The 16,645-nt window shown below is 39.4% G+C and overlaps 1 protein-coding gene across 46 annotated transcripts in view; it reads right to left on the reverse strand.

Moving 5' to 3' along the window:
• RBFOX1 (RNA binding fox-1 homolog 1) overlaps window positions 1-16,645 on the reverse strand; it is a 748,795-nt gene that overhangs the window by 254,196 nt on the left and 477,954 nt on the right. For 11 of the 46 annotated variants that reach the window (XM_046900816.1, XM_040647577.2, XM_040647575.2 and 8 more), the window contains exons 1-2: window positions 10,395-10,785; window positions 9,580-9,645 (exon numbers count right to left, since the gene is read on the reverse strand). The exons of 17 other annotated variants lie outside the window; for them this stretch is intronic. In XM_046900816.1, the coding sequence (XP_046756772.1) occupies window positions 9,580-9,645; window positions 10,395-10,538 (210 nt within the window). In that variant the 5' untranslated portion in view covers window positions 10,539-10,785. Of the gene's footprint in view, window positions 1-9,579; window positions 9,646-10,394; window positions 10,786-16,645 lie in introns of those variants that run through there. 18 more of the 46 variants (XM_046900813.1, XM_040647601.2, XM_046900810.1 and 15 more) reach the window with 3 other exon arrangements.

Genomic DNA, 16,645 nt, shown 5'->3' on the forward strand with positions numbered 1-16,645 from the left:
AACCCATATATTATAAACTAGAAATTATTATTAGTTAAAAACTGCCTGATACCATCACGTATTATTAATGGAAAAGCATTTACTCAAACAAAATAAAAGATCATTGTGCAAATACTAGACAACTAATTACATAATGTACCTTTACAAAATCACATAATACGGGTGCAGCTTGTTTCTCTGTGTTCTGTTTGAAAAATAGATTGTTTAATAACCCACCAAAGCTATCTGTAAACCAAGGAAACAATAGAGCAGATGTTGACTGTTATCTTGTGCCTCACAGACATAATTAAACAATGAAACACTCATGCACCCAAATAATAGAGGACAAACAAATACAAAAATGATACTCTATAAACATAAACCTCCTCTACTGGGCACCTGACTTATATTAATCCATGCCATTTAAACCAGCAATGAAAATGGAAAAGAAAATATTTATCCCTCTTCAGATCACACCAACTAGAAAGAATTCCCCTCTGGGGTAGCTCTAACTTCTCAAAGACTGATTCCCACATTGCTCACTTCCAGGAAGCCAGGAGAGAAACACGTCTTCTATTGGAGCAAAGCTAAGACAGGGCAGTCACATTTCCTTTAAGCAAAAGCTACATGAATCAACGACTCTGAATGATCTAAATAGACTGAAAACACTGTGCCTGCTGTATAATACAAGACCTCCAGATTCCCCTGGAAAGCTACGTTTCTCCTAACTACAAAACACTATGCTTGTAGTTATTTTCAATTTTTTTTACCCCATGCTCTTTGTGAAACAATAACAGAAAGACTAGTTGGCATGAATATACAAGTAATTAATTTCTAGGATAGCATCCCATAACATTGCTTAACACCAGCCCATACCAGAATTTTGAGAAGGAGTTGTTTGGATTTGTTTTTAAACATCCCCCTTAATCTATAAATCTATCAACTCTAAGACATTTCTTCCTTAGTAATATCAATACTGATCCACTATTCGAAAATAAACATCATGCGAATAAATACAAAACTGTGTACACATTTCTGCAGTTGCCTCAAAGTTTTGCAATAGAAGAACTTAAGTCATATTTACACCAAAATAACATGGAAGCATATTTACTAATAAGAAAAATTATCCCAATCGTAAAATAAAACATATGCTTTAGTGTTATTACATTTTTTTCTTTTAGAAAACAGGTACAAAATTGTTTTGTTTACTACAAATACATATTTTGTCTTTACATTTTACTTAGTTGTGACTAAGAAAGGAGGCAATATAGTGTGATCTGCATCTCTTTATGTTAATAAAACCATGCTAAACTCCACAGACAACACCATAATGCATAAATACCAAATGGAAAACAAATGGAAGCATAATGCCACTGTGAAGCAAACCAATCAACCCTAAAACAGCTGAGATAGATCTCATCCAATACTCATTCATTCATTCTTTATAGAAAAGAAATGAAAATATTCCTGAGTGAATCAGATTAAACAAACAAACAAAAAACCCTCAGCAGCTCTGGAAGATTGTAAAGCTCTAAATTCTTTTGATTTATGAAGGCAGCATCAACTGCACTGAGCAAAACAACTCAGCATGCCGGGACCCTTTTCCCTGAAATTCCTTTATTAACACAACCTGGCTCTGCCAGTGAACAAAAGCAGTGGTGCGGTGTGTATAAATCATTAATACTATGCTGTGCAATGGCTGAATATCCTGTGTGAGTTGGAAAGCCTTCCTGCACAACAGGGATTTTGGGCTTGGAATTGGCTGCTATGAAATGTACTTCATCATTCTGTGTTTGACGCTTCCCAATAGCTTTCTACTTTTCCTTTCACTTTTCTCCCCCAAGCCCAGCAACTGCAATAGAAATTTATTGGATTTCATGTCTGCAAAGAAAGGAAGAGAAGAAAGAAGGAAAGAAACAGGCAAGTCCATTTAAAAACAGGCTGCGTTCAGATAAAATCTACTGCTAATGAACAAAATCTGAATGTTTTTAATGTTTTATTTCCTGATAAGGAAACAACTGAAAATGTGGTTAGCCTGAAAAAAAAAATTAAATCAACAATCACTGAAGAGGCAACAAGAACTCCCTAAAGGAAGGTATTTCCCAGAAGAACACTTGAGCAGGCAGAAAGAAGGGCAATGTCTACGCACAGGGAACTCCTCGAGTTAACCACATCAGCACTTTTACTTTGGGCGTACCAAAAACCTCTCCAAGAAGCAACAGGTAACTTCGTGTGCGTGGGGAGAAGCTGGTGTTCTGTGTGGAGATGGAGGAGATGGCAGCAAGAGGAGGAGAAGAAAAAAGCGAAAAACCCAACAACATCAAAACCCATCACCACCAAAAAGCAACCAACTCTTGGAACTGTAATTGCAGGATTTTCTGTATTTCTGTAGACTTGGACTGAATTCGGAGGGGGGGGGGGAAATCAAAACAACTCATCTGGCCTGCAAAGCACATGTGAGATGACAAAAAAAAAGTTAAATGTTTTCTCTAACTTTATTTGATGGAAATGAAATAGCAAGTTGTCTGTATACAACACTCTGCACTAAAGTATTCCCTATAGGGTCACTTGTAGAAAAAGCCAAGAGAAAAATGACAAAAACCGCAAAGAGAGCAATGCTGAAAAAGCAGTCTCATAGCACACACTCCCCATCAGGAAGAAATGAGGCACATTATAAAGGTAACTGAGGATACAATCAGTCTTCTGGCTAGGCCAGAGTACGATTCCCCGTATATCAAGCATCAGCACCACAGAGAAACAAGTTTACTGCCATTTAAGTGGTCAGTATTTAAGACACTTGGAACGCAGTTTTGCAAATCCAAATGTGCTAAAGTCAGAATAGGGAAACATTCCACTGTGCCATTTTGCACTTCTGCTGCTATCCAGCAGACTAAAGATTACAAGAGTAAGCCTGCAATGCATGCAGAAGTCCCTCTGCATTACACAATAATGACATTCTGAACGGAAATAAATGAAGCCCCTGCAGTGCTATTCTGCCAGCTTTTGAAAGTAAATAACTTAGCTTCTGACAAGAGAGACATTTTTTTCCTCCTCCTGCCATAGAGCATTAATTGAGCTATGCAGCCACGTAACATCCCAGAGAGGACGACTAATACATGACAAGGAAAGAAGCTAAAGAAAGAATGGGATACCCATGGAATACATGGGCCGATTGACTTATTTTGCCCCCACATTTTCTCCCTAGCTTCTGCTTAAACAAGATCATAATCTCTGGTAAACTTTGAACAGTTTTGTTATTGTCTTCCTCCGTAATTCTTACTGAAACACTTCAAATGAGTATTTTCAATTCACACCGTCTTACAGAAGACACTGTCATTATGAAAATGAACATTTTATGATTTATTCCCACTCCTTGTTTTAAAGGAAAGAAACTTCCATGCCCACAGTCAATTCCTGTAACTGCATAATTTAAAGAACACTTATTTGCCACTGTAGAGAAAACTGAAAATGGCTATTAAAGAACAGGTCATCAGAAGCAAAAACCAAAGCAGCAGCCTTCCAAAACTACATAACAATAATAATAAATGTTACTGTAACTCAATAGCAGGTTGAGAAAAGGTATATTGTAACTACAAGCATACACACACCTCATACAAACGTATGAGATACTGTTCAATTCATGTAATTATAAAACAAAGCATATTCAGGATGTTACAGATGGGAAGATGATGAACACCAACAATTTTTAGAATATTTAGATTTAAAAGGTCAAAACTTAAATTTAATAATGGCCTAAGATAGAAGCACTTGCATTGTTATTCATGAGAAATAGTTACCATGTTCAGATGCTGTTGTGAAGTAGCACAGACTCTCCTTCCATATCAGGAGGAGGCAGAGGGAGAATCAGTGAACAAAAAATAATTCACTGAACGCTTTAGTTCTTACTACAGTGTCTAATTTTGATTCTGCGTGTGTTCAACACAACGAGAAAGAGCAGGATCAAAACACAGCGAGATCTCTCCACAGCTGGAGCCTGCTATAGTGCAAAAGACCAAAGGCCCAGCTACAACTAGGCAGGACACTATAGACATTAGCTATGCTATTTTCTCTAATTAAATTCACTGGGCTGCAGCACTGACAGGGCAGGAAGGGAAGCAAAACGTAACAGGAGCCAGCGGTGCTGCACCGAGCAACTCAGGGGAAAAGGAGCAATGCCAGCAGAAGAATGACAGGAGTTCCTCTGGAGAGCCCTTGTACCACACATCACACTTTAGAACTGATAAATCAATCGCACGTACACCTTTAAAAAGCAGAAAAGCTTGAAGGATTCTTGGAGGGTGTTGACTTCTCCTTTCCACTAACATTATTACAACCCTATAAAGCAAGGCAATAAATTCCAGTGCCACAAGTTACCACTTCCTGTCATTTATACCACCTACTGAAGACATCAAAACTATTTTGAACAGAACGAATATTAACATGATGGTAGCATTCATTTACCACGTCCAGAATTTAAAACATTGGAAAAAAAACCAACACAAAAAACTTCACAGTATTGCATGGCTACTGATCAAAACGCAAACTGAATGAAGTGCCTACTAGTTGTTACAAGAAAAGCACCAATGCACACTTCCCCTGAGATGAAACAGTACTGCACTTCCCCCCCCCCCCCCCCCCCCACCTTGGAAAATAACCACCAGACACACATTCAGCTGATAGCAATGAACATGACAACTTACGAGCAGCTGACAGCACACACCGCCCAGTCACCGCTCCGCAGCCCGTTCCAAGAGCCCCACTACACAGCGGGGATGGCAGCCAGAACTATTCACCTGCCTCTGCCACGTGGGAGCTCCTTCCCAACTGCTCTTGCAGTTGTATTCCAAAGCAGCAAGCAACCTCCTCGGCTAATATCTTTTGTCCTCTAGTTTTCAAAGAGGTGGGTACTTAACTAAAGCACTTCCTCTGACTGTAGTGAGGAGAGTGACCTTGTTCAACAATGCCCAACTAGCTCTTGATCGGAACGAGAACACAGCACTTGCTCTCAGCTACTTCTCATTAGCCTCTGGGAAACAAGGGAACGGCTCTTATGAGACTGAAGATAAGAAAACATTGAGATCTCTTGAATCAGAGGAGCCTCCCCGCATGCATGCTAGCTCTGAAGTTGGTCAGTAAAATCCAAACGATCTTATTTACTCTAATCAAGACATACAGCACATCAAGACAATTTGACTCCTGCATTAACAGTGCTTCGAGATGCCACAGTTCCTCTCCCACCTTTTGAAGTCTGTTACATCCAAACACTGACATTCCCGAAGAATGCCACAGTGCCCCCTTTGGTGCAGACGCATCCACGTGAGGTTGTTCCTAGTGTGGTAATACTTTTCGCTGTTGTTGTTTTAACAAACTATCATTTATCCAACAAAATACAGATTTTTACCCTACACATTTGAATAAACAAGCATGACGTTTCTCTTGGGGCAGCATGCTCATTAAATTAATCAGAAAGCCCTGAAAAGACTGCCTACCCCCAGCCCATCAGCTACTGGACAATTATTCAAGGCCCAGCTGTAAGAAAAACAGATGGTGAGTGAGCATTAGCAACGTGGACTTCTTTTCACTCATGCAGTCATAAGCAGAGGTTTTATGTTCTCACATGAAAATTGTCATGGAACAGCAGACTGAGGAAAAAAAATGTGCAAAGGCTCCAATTTGTAACCTAACAGATGCCTTAAATTTTCACGAACTTAAGACAGATGAACAGAATTTACAGGAGAGATCCAGTAAGCAAATAATATAAGTGGACTAGGTGAAGAAGAGCAGTATATGCACGACATGTTTGAACAGTGACATCAGAAACCATCAGTTGCTGCATGCAACTAACGTAGCTGGTCCTTTAAAGGCTCACTAAAGTACAGCATGCCAAAGATGCACGCACAGAACCGTAACTGCGATGGTGGCATTCAGCAGCTGAGTGCCCGTCTCTGTAAAAATGGCAAACTGTATCCAGAGATCGTTCATCCATTTTAATTCTTGATGCAATTTTAGCACAAAGATAATCTGTTCTAATCCTTTTTCCATTATTGACACTATTGACTACATCAATTGAAAATGCTATCAAATAAATCAACATTGAATTAAGCCATGAAGAAAGAATGTGATAAGAAGTCCTTCAGATTCCTATAAATCATCAGATCCAGAAGCATGACATGAGTAACTGAGTGGGGAATTCAGCTTTTCTCTATAGTCGTAATGCTTAAGGCCCAAGTAAAATTACACTAATTTACCATGTAAGCACTAATGGAATAACTGGGGTAGAGATGGAGACTTTGTTGGGCTTTGTTTTGTTTTCATGGTGGATTTTTTTCATCGTTGATATGAGAGCTGTACCGTGAACCACTTTCTTGTTAAAGACAGAAAAGGTTGATATTGAAGTTTCAGTTCAATTGTTTTCGATCTATGAACGTCCACTATGAGCAATTGCTCCATTTAAAAGGAATTACCCTTTGTACAAACCGCTTCACTATTTAAAATAAACCACATGTATCATCATTAAGCAGAGAAAAAAATTACCATTTTTAAAATAACGACAGCCATACTGAACATTGATATGGAATATTGTGTGATGTTTCAAAAAAGGTAACTAATTGCTACTTGCTCTAGAAAATACCAACTAAATAATCCTATTTCCTGGTAAACATATGCATAGGGAAATATAAGTTAACAGAACTACACCTCCATTAACGTACCCTAAGTCTTAATTTACAGGCAAAGTTTTGCTGCAAGAATTACTTTGCGCTAGCATTTGATATAAGCTTGAGATCAGTGCAAGAATTCCTTTCACTGGTGTGCCTCATTAAGGAGGAGATGAGAAAATGGATCACTTTAGCAGCTGCTAACAATATTATAAAATTATGCAGTACACCACAAATCTGAGCTCCTTTCCTCTGCGCCTTTAAATATTGGCAGTGGGTAAAATGCTAAGCCAAATGCACCTATACTTTTCCCAATTGTCCCTGCCTTTAAAATGACAAGAAAAATACCCAAAATTTATTCTCCTGTTCATCGCTGCCACGGACACAGTCGTTGGATTTTAACGTGGTTGAAAACTCGTAAGGTTTCTGAAGTTGGACTTTAAGATGCTTCTAGATTATTTCAGACAATTTTAAGTAGCTTAACTAAGTCAGAAACATCCTTCAGGTTTTATTGGCTTTTTCAAATGAATATTTTATTGGCAGTTAACTCAGAATGTTAACTAGGCCTCAATACTTCATTTATTTTCAACTTCATTATCAACAGTTAAGCTTTGAACGTCTTGAGAGAACTGCACAAACTGCTCTTAAAAAAAATATCAGTTCAGACATCTTTTAAAACACTATGCAGATGTGTAATCTGGAAGGTATCAGGGCAAAGACAGTTTTTAACACCGGACAAAGTAATAAAGCACTTCTGTGGGTACACTGTGGAGAAGAGTTTATTCATTTATATTAAAGAGACTGCCACAGTGGTGTTAGTTCTGCAAATAAATAATGACCAATGTTAAACAGCTACCAACACATTTGTTTTTTTCCCCTCTCAAATGATTAATACCTGTCCCCAGAACACAGCCATCCTCGTGGCAACAGACATATGTACTGTGAGAAGGACTGGTGTGCCCATCTTGATATAAGAATGTAATGCCTCAGTCTTGCACAAAAGACATATCTCCAATTACAAAACTTCAATAGACCAGAACACTAACAAATCTTGCAGATCCACTCAAAACCAGAATCTATGAGAAATCCTGTTTTCTAAATAGACACTAGAGGTTAACCACAGAGAGCCCTGTTGAAATAAAGATGCCTGACTTCATTTCAACTGAGGTGCAAGAGAGCAGACGTATCTGAAGTGTAATTTGGGGAGAAAAAAAAAATATTTGACTGAACAGGTTTCACAGAAGGTCTGTATAATGCTGCTGATGGGGCCCACAGGCGGAGGGGAATCACTGATTACAAAGTTGCCAGACAAAGCTTTCTGGATACCAGTAGTTAAGATCAATAGATAACTTCATAGCAGTGAGAAAAACACTCTCACTGAAATAGTTATACGTTCACTATACATATGAAATGCATAGTGATATTTTTGTGTTTGCTAGAAAATGAGCAGGTGGAGGGAAAAATAGATTGTCATGGTAAAAGTTTATTAATGTTTTTCCAAAAATACGGAACACCTTTCATCCTTCCCTCTCTAAAAGCAGAACTATGTAAGATGTTACATATTTAGGTAAAGCAACCTACAGTTCTGATGACGTACTTCATCAAACACATAAAATAACTATGAAATACATGAAATAATAAATCACATCTGAGTTCAGATGATAATTAAGTGACTTTCTAGGAACCCAGGAGAAGTCAATGCCATCAGCGATCAAAAGGAGCAACAAGCACAGCATTCTGATCCTGGCACAATTATCAGCAAGAACCCAGGTGAATTTCTAACATGTCTAATTGTGATTAGTCCAGGCTGAACGTTTCTGAACTGACAATGGGATTATGCTGACCAGAAAGCCAGCACTTGAATAAAAAAAATTACTTTCAGTGTAGCAGTTAATCCACTTAAAGAGTTAAAAATTATCATGTAGATATAGCACTTTGTAAAAGTGCATTAGCAATCACTTCTCATCTTTCTCTCAAATGGAATGGATAGAACTGAATTCACTATTTTAGAGGAATCATTATGGTTGCACAGTTTCTTAAACCTTAAAGCAGTACCACACCAGAGATGTGTTTGCATAATGATACTGCAATAGCTCACACAGGAAGGTTATTACAGCACCCAACCTCATCGTTGGGTTATCTTGTATCAGCTCCTTGTGTGGCCATGTTGACCTCTCACCTTCATTCACGTTTTTCCTTTCAAAAGCCGCATCAAACATTCCAACAACGTTCACATTGCTGTTTGGCAAACTCAGAGCAACAATCCCAGCAAAATACAGGAGCCCATTCTGTATGCAACCAGTAAGCACAAGTCCCGCTGCATCATTAAAGCTGATCCATGTCATTTCCAAAAATGTATCCAGAGCACAGAACATACATTTTAATTACAGCCAAGAATAAATAAATAAATTCAAATATTCAATGCATTACATTTATCCTCCGTAAATCTTAATTGCAGACATACCCCTCCCACATATATGGACATATGCAATAACCTTTTATTCTACACTCCAAGGAGCAAGTCAGAAATGGTTTATACTGCACTACTGAAACAAAAAGCTACAAAGGGGTTTATACCCCCAAGTACTTGAGTTCTGTTCTTTCAGCAGTATCAGAAAGCACAGATGGCGGAAAAACAAAAGCATTACATCTATTTCATTTAATCTTTAGGAAAAGACAAGTAGTAAAGGAAAAAAATGTTAAAAAAAAATCTTCCAGGCATTTGTAAATACAGAAATAAAGTTAGAGAATGCCTCACAGAAGTCAACATGCATATCAACTATTGTAATGGGAGCCGGAAGGGCTCACAGGCATTTCTTACAGTGAGAAAAAAAATATTTATTTTCCTGAAGTTTCAACAGAAAGTAACAGGAAAAAAAAAAAACAACACCAGGATTCATCATTTTTGCTTGAAAACATATCTGTGCTGACTCTCCACACCTACCAGATGACTCCCTTTAACCGAGTCTGCCGTTGTGGAGAAGCAGCATACAATGAGGATCCCAAACTCCTAGTTTAAATAATAATGTGGTATTATGACATCAAATAAATAGCGGGGTAACAGAGAGCTGTTAACAACTGGTAAGCAATTGCAGGAGGGGGAGGGGTGGGAATACTTCAAAAAAAAAAAAAACAGAAGCAAATACGACATCAAATGAATTTTTAAAAAAATCTCTTGAAAATCTTTAAGAAATTGGTATCATTTTTCTGATTTCAAAGCACCTTTCTAACCCCATTCCAGTATACTTGGTGACAGAAGTATTTTAATTCTGCACAGACATCTTTCTATATATTTTTAAATAACTCAAATCAGCTTGATTTCCATCAGCAGCATGTTTCAACGCAGACTTAAAATTTCTGGCTTCAAAGAAGGCTTAAACAAAATTGCCATCGGGCACATTTACATTAGAAGTATAATTTATGCCTGCAAGTGAAAAAAAGAGCAGTCCTTTATGGCTGAAACTCTGCTACAGTATCCACGAGAAATGCAGTCAGAGCACCGTGTTAAATGCCTACGAACAGCACCAGGAAAGACATTGCAAAAAAAAAAAAAATTAAAGATATGCAGAGGCTTGAGTCTCTATTAAAACATTTTCTGCTCCCTCTCCCCATTCCTAAGTGCAAGCACGATATTCACTCCACACAGTGGGAGACATTTATACAGTCTATCCACACAAAAAAATAGCTTCACGATTACAAATCCCCCGAACGATGCTGACAAAGCAGGCACTATAGGAAAAGAAAGTTGAGCAAACTTACCTGCTGTAAGTACATAAAAGTCAAGGCACAGGAGAGCTGGGGACACATGCCCACGTTCGGCAGTGCCACGCAGGTTGCACCCGTAAGGGGATGCTGCATGGTGTTGCTCTGAAGTCTACGTAGAACAAGTGAGGGGGCTTGCATGCAAGCACGTTTGCCCTATCTTGTCACTACAGTTTTTTTCCTTCTGATTATTTAAGTAAGGAAACAGTCTTTCTTCACTGCCTTTCTCTCCCCCAGCGCTAGATCCCTACATTCATTTGTCAGCTAAGGCAACTTGGTAGATTTAAACTACGGATTTTTAACAGAGAGGAAAAAAAGAAGACACAGCCTGCAGCCTATTGATGAGCAAATGGAACTTCCTCAATGACAGAGAGCTGAAGCTTGTCTCACAACAGTAGCTGCTGACTAGTAGAGAGCGAGATTGACTCGGGGAGGCTCGGTCGGCTGGTGCTGATGCTGCACAGCTTCTCATTTGTCAAATGGGTCCTAGGGCAGGGTCTTTACCACTCACCAAAATTCAAATACTGCATTTTAAAAATCCCTGGAGAGGATAGGGAAGGAGAGAAAGTGAACACGCTGCATCGCAGGCAGCCATGAGATCTGGGCAATTAATGTCACTGCCCAGCTGGGACCAGGCGCCTGTTAGGATTCCACGCGCACGCAAACACACTCACGCACATTTTTTCTCCCAGGGCCCACACCTGACATAAAAAGGGCTTTCCCCTTCCAAGAACAGAAGTAAGAGGCACAAAATGGGAAAGGGGGAGAACCTTGGCTAGTCGAGAGGATTCCAGCAAATACACAGTACAACCAGTAAAGGAGCTCTTCCTTAAGTACACGTTAATTTTATATCTACTTGTCATTTACCAACCCGTTTCCTAGAGAAACCTATGAAAGCGTTACAGAGAAAGCAAACTATCGGTGTAACCACTGCAGCAGAATCACTGGGAATGAACAAAATGCTGTGGCACGCTGTCTCCCACCGAGGGGGAGGGGAGGGCAGCAGGCGTGGATAAAGACTGTATCTTAAAATTGGTCTAAACCCCATCTCATCTACAATTACAAATTTATTTGACAGCCAGTCAATCTATTACAAAGGACTGCCCTATGGGGCTACATAGAAAAATTACATTTGCAACTTTCAGAATTTAATGTTTACTTTTTACTTTGAGAGCGATACCTCAAATTGGTATTCTGCTCTTGCAAGTCCATCACCCCCCCCCCCCCCCTTTATTTTATGGAGTAATAATTATTCATTAGTAGATCTAGTTAGTCTTTATGTAATAAAGTAGGATGTGACCTGCAAATCAAATAATTTATATTACAACTTGTCCTTGAAGTCCCACATTACAAGTCTCTTTTTTTTTCCCCTCCTAGATACAAGTCAAGTAAAACAGAAAATACAACTACGTTTAATTAGAATGTAACAAATGAATGAAATATTAATTCTGCAGGAAAAAAAAAAAAAAAAAGGTCAAACCTCAAAGCAGAAACCCGAAAGTTTTGAAGGAGTTCCTTTTAAAAAGACTGCAGAAGCTTTTAAAATTACCTGTTACAGGAGATCTAACTCCCACAAAGCATATCTTACACCAACACTTCCAAATTAATAGCATCCAATAAATAACCCACATAACATCACAGCCTTTCTCAAACACAGTGCGGCTGCCTCGGAGTTGAAAAGGACCCACTGAAACAAGTGAAAGCCCCCGCTTAACTGGAAACAGATACAAAACAATGCACTGCAACTCAGGCACTGGATGAAGAAAATAGGTTTGTTCATTTTACATGTGCGCACACATACCTGCACCCACACAAGCTTCAGAGACTGATTTAGATCCACTCAGTCTTCTTCATGCAAAACCAAAGCTTTTCCAGCAGAATTAGGTATTCTCTTTTTCTTTCTCAAAAAGCAGTCAGTGCAAGAAAAATAATATATTTCAAACTCAGCAATTATACTGAAACAACAAATGCACTAACTTAAAACATGGGGATTGTTTTAGCTTAAGAAACATCCATACTTGGCAGTTTATCACAGACTGATCTAGCAGAGCAGCCCAGATATAGAACAGCACAAATTACTTTATCACAAAAAAAAAAAAAAAAAAAGGAAAGCGCACCACAGAGAGCAAGACAAAGCAAGAAGGAGAAATGAACTCTCTCAATGCCCTTTCTCCTTTTTTCATTCCTACTCTCTGCCTTGAGCAGTCTCCTGTTCTGACAGGAGTATGTCATGCTTTCCTTCATTCCTTTTTTTTTTTTTTTCCTAGCACAGAAAGCCTGTTATTCTGCAAATGCCCTTAGCTGGTGGAGTTTTCCCTTCAGCTCATTTTCATATGAAACACCATAAATAATACATGGTACTTTAATAAGACCATATCAGAATGTTTAATGAAAAACAAATACGTTATGTAAGGAGGCAGATAACCAACTCATTCTACATTATGTCAGAATCAAAGGAAACATGCTTCCCAGCCAGTTTGGAACCACGTATATCTATCCAATCTCCCAAAGTGAACTTCTGGAACAGTGTGATGGTGGAGCAACGTTTCTTCTGTCTACTGCACTCTTTCACAGTTAAGAGGACACCCATAAAACAGATGAAACTCTTAAAAGCAGTGCATTGAACATTTATCTCAAAGCAATCTAGTACTGTAAATGCAGCTAACATTAATTTTAAAATCAAATTTCTCTTTGAACTTTTTTGCCTTAATTTTTACATATTTTGAAGCAAGAAAAAAAACCAACACAGAATTCCCTAGCCTGGTATGATACACTACAGCAACATCCTTACCACCTTCCATCCCTTCCTTGGATAACACATCATTTTGTCTAAAAGGAAAAAGATATATTTATATATATTTAAAAGGAAGCACTTGATTTTTATAAAAAAATTAAAAAATAAAGCAAATATCACTTCTCTAAGTCATATCCCTGTTTGCACATGCTCTTCTACCAAGTTCAACACAGATCAGAACCACATTTGAAGTTATAGCCACACAGCTTACACTAAGCACCACCACAAGCTTGCTAAAGGTACGTGACTGACCATACACCACCTGCATTTTTAGCCTCATGCCCAGTGACAGGGTCACTATCACTACTCTAACTTTACAGAAGAGCACAAGTGCCACCAGTATCTCATCTGGACATTTTCCATACTTCATTTTTCCCTTATTCTACAAAAGGCGTGATTGCCAAGTCTGCCCTATCCGATACATCATCTCCCAGTTGCTTTGATGGTGCTCTGTTGCAATCACACTGAATTCTGTACCTGAACTGTATTTTAGTCGTCACAGGTGGGTGAGGCACCAATAAACAACCACCACAAACCTTTTTGCCAAGCAAAAGGAGGCTACCAATTGACACAATCCAAATCAGCCTGCTGGCATCATCAGAACCCGGCACACACAGCAGAGCACACAGGTACATTCCCACTGCCTGCATCCAACTGATGCGCAAAAGCCAATGATGCTGTCGATCAATCTTGAAAACACAAACCTTATATCAAAGTATTTCTGAAGCTAAGCAAAAAGGAGCAACAGCATTTCTCACACACCTGAAGTACAAACATAGACACTGTTTATTAACAAATGCACCAAAGAAGTGCTCAGTTTACATTCACCAACTCTATTTGTTCTCATTCAGTGGCCAACCTCCATTTCTCCAAAATCGCACTACAAAAATTAAACCTAAAATTTAACTGTTAGAGTAATCAGAGCAGACTGCCTCATCAGCCAAACCTCCACTATCAATAGAGAGATCTGAAGGAGGTCACCTGTGAGACCACACATCATTTGCGCTTCAGTCTGGTCTCAGCAGTAGCTCATACTAACCAGTGTATGCATATAGAAATGGATGCAGGATTATAAGGAGCATACGCCTCCAGACTTCAAGCATTTAAAACAATGTTTCAATGGCACAGTGCATTATCCATGTGATGAATACCTTTTTATTCTCCGCTTTATAAAATGGCTGATGTGGTATAAAAGTGATTCTGGCAAGTGGTTCAGAAGCTAAGAATAGTGCAGTCCCTTCTCTAAACACTTCCTTTCCAACACCACGTGAAAAATGGTCCCCACTACTTGAGAGCAGAAAAGGAAACACATGAGCTTAAAAATAAAACGCTTCATTAATATATTTTGACAAATTATTAACAACCATTAATAGCTTTGTCTTCCTTTCTCCACGCACTATTCTGCTTCCTTATGTGGCTTTCTTCTAACAAACTATAGGGAAATATCATCGACATTACAACTATTTGTATTTTTCAAAAATAATACATCAAAGATTGCCATCCCTTCTTTTCAATTAACGGCTGACAGCTCATACTTCCAGCGATATTATCTTGTCACAAAAAGCTCCCATTCTATTTTAAGGTTTCTGTTCACATTACTTTTAACCCAGGTCTGCACAAAGATCAAGACATTGCAGAGGCTCTCATTTACCTCAGGCAAATAAGAATCACTAATTTTCTGTTTCTATTAAGCACTGTGTTACGTCCACTGACTTTGCCAGTATTTCATACTCCATACCTACAGAGACTATTGCACAGTTAACCTTTTCAGCACCACCTGACTGCATTTCCCTGGCATGCAGTGCAATGTGTATGGAATTTTCATAACAAAAAGCCAAGAGCCATTAGAGATGCCAACGTCTTCACGTATGGAAGGAAAAGAAATGAGGTAACAAAATAAAAGGCAGTAATGTGCCACCCTTAAGGAGTTAGAGACAGTTCCAAACAGGAGATGCACGTTCCTCATCAGCCTGCTCCTGGCCGACGGCTGTTCTCTAGACACCAGGGCAAAGAGGGGAAAAAGGATGGAGAGGAGACAGCTCTAATACCTGAACCTGACTTCATTTCGTGCGAGTTTACGCCAGCGCAGCACTTGCAGGTCCCGCGGATTTAGCCGGGTAAGGCAGCGCACGCTGCAGGTCAGCAGCGCAGCCCTGCTCCGCTATACCAGCACCTCCACCTAGCGGGGACGCCGCTCATACCAGCCTGCCCGGCCGGCAGCTCGCACAAAGACAGCTCTGCTCGCCTCCTCGTGCTGCAACCGAACACGCCGCCCTGTTCGCATAGCAAACAACTGTTTTTGCTACTTTTTACGTCATCAGAAGGCTTGTGTCTCAAATACAGATGCGGCTGCCAAGCCACAACTGGGCGCTGAAGGGAGAGGGTGAGGCTCCAAAGGGACTGCATGTTACTTTGGGATCGCTGGTGCCCTGCTCTCTCCCCTCTGCAGATTCCCAGGCACTTTTTGTGCTAGAGTTGGCATAAGCACTCCATGGCCAGACAACCTGACAGTCTGTAAGGCAGAAAACTGCAGGGGCAGAAACTTTTGGGAAGCACTGTGCACCCAAAGCATCAGCAGTGCTGACACAGAGGGACCGCATGGGCAGAACAAGGATCACAGCAGCCCTGGCCTAGGAAAGCTTCAGGTGACATGCTATTACAACATCAGGGGAGGAATAAAGCTTGATCTTAACTTTTATCCATGACACAGACTGCAAAAGCAGGGAAAGATGAACAGATGGGATCAAGAAGGTGAAGAGAAATCAGGGCAGCAAAATATTTTCACAGTCCCATTTCATCCAGCATAAAGGTAGCCGGAACACACCACTGTTCTGCTTTCAGAAGCACGAGCTGCTCTCACTCACCATATGCTCCAGTCACAACAAGAAATACACTTCCCCAAACAGACATATAGCAAGATTCCTTAAAAGACAGTAACACAACAGATCCACTTTGGTCAATGCGTTCTATTAGGATAACTGTAATTTTGATATTTTCAATATCTGGATGTTTGCAAGGAGACATCAGTATCACATCTAGCATTACCACTTAATACTCTTTTCAAAATTCCGGACAAGAATACATAACAGTGTAGCCCTTATTAATAAAGCCATTTTCTAAAGTCAGATTTAATGTAATATACCAACTTAAGTACTATTATTCAGAGAAAGTGTAGTAGAACTTAAGTAGCTTAAGCCCTAAGGATGTAGGATGGGAAACCTATAAACCACACAGGGAGAAAACAAGTCTACACATTGATCTGGAGTTATGAAGTCTACTTGTGCCTGCTGTCACTGCAGACTTGGTTAAAGATTAAACAGAAGAGGGAAGGTGAACAGTAGAGACATACTGCATTCCACTCAAATTTGTTTCTTTAAAAAATTCTGTTTCCTTTGTTTTATACTGACATATACATACTATGATTTCCATTTCGTTCACACTGAGTACACTTATA

This window comes from Gallus gallus, chromosome 14, assembly GCF_016699485.2.
Source record: "Gallus gallus isolate bGalGal1 chromosome 14, bGalGal1.mat.broiler.GRCg7b, whole genome shotgun sequence".
NCBI lineage: Eukaryota > Metazoa > Chordata > Aves > Galliformes > Phasianidae > Gallus > Gallus gallus.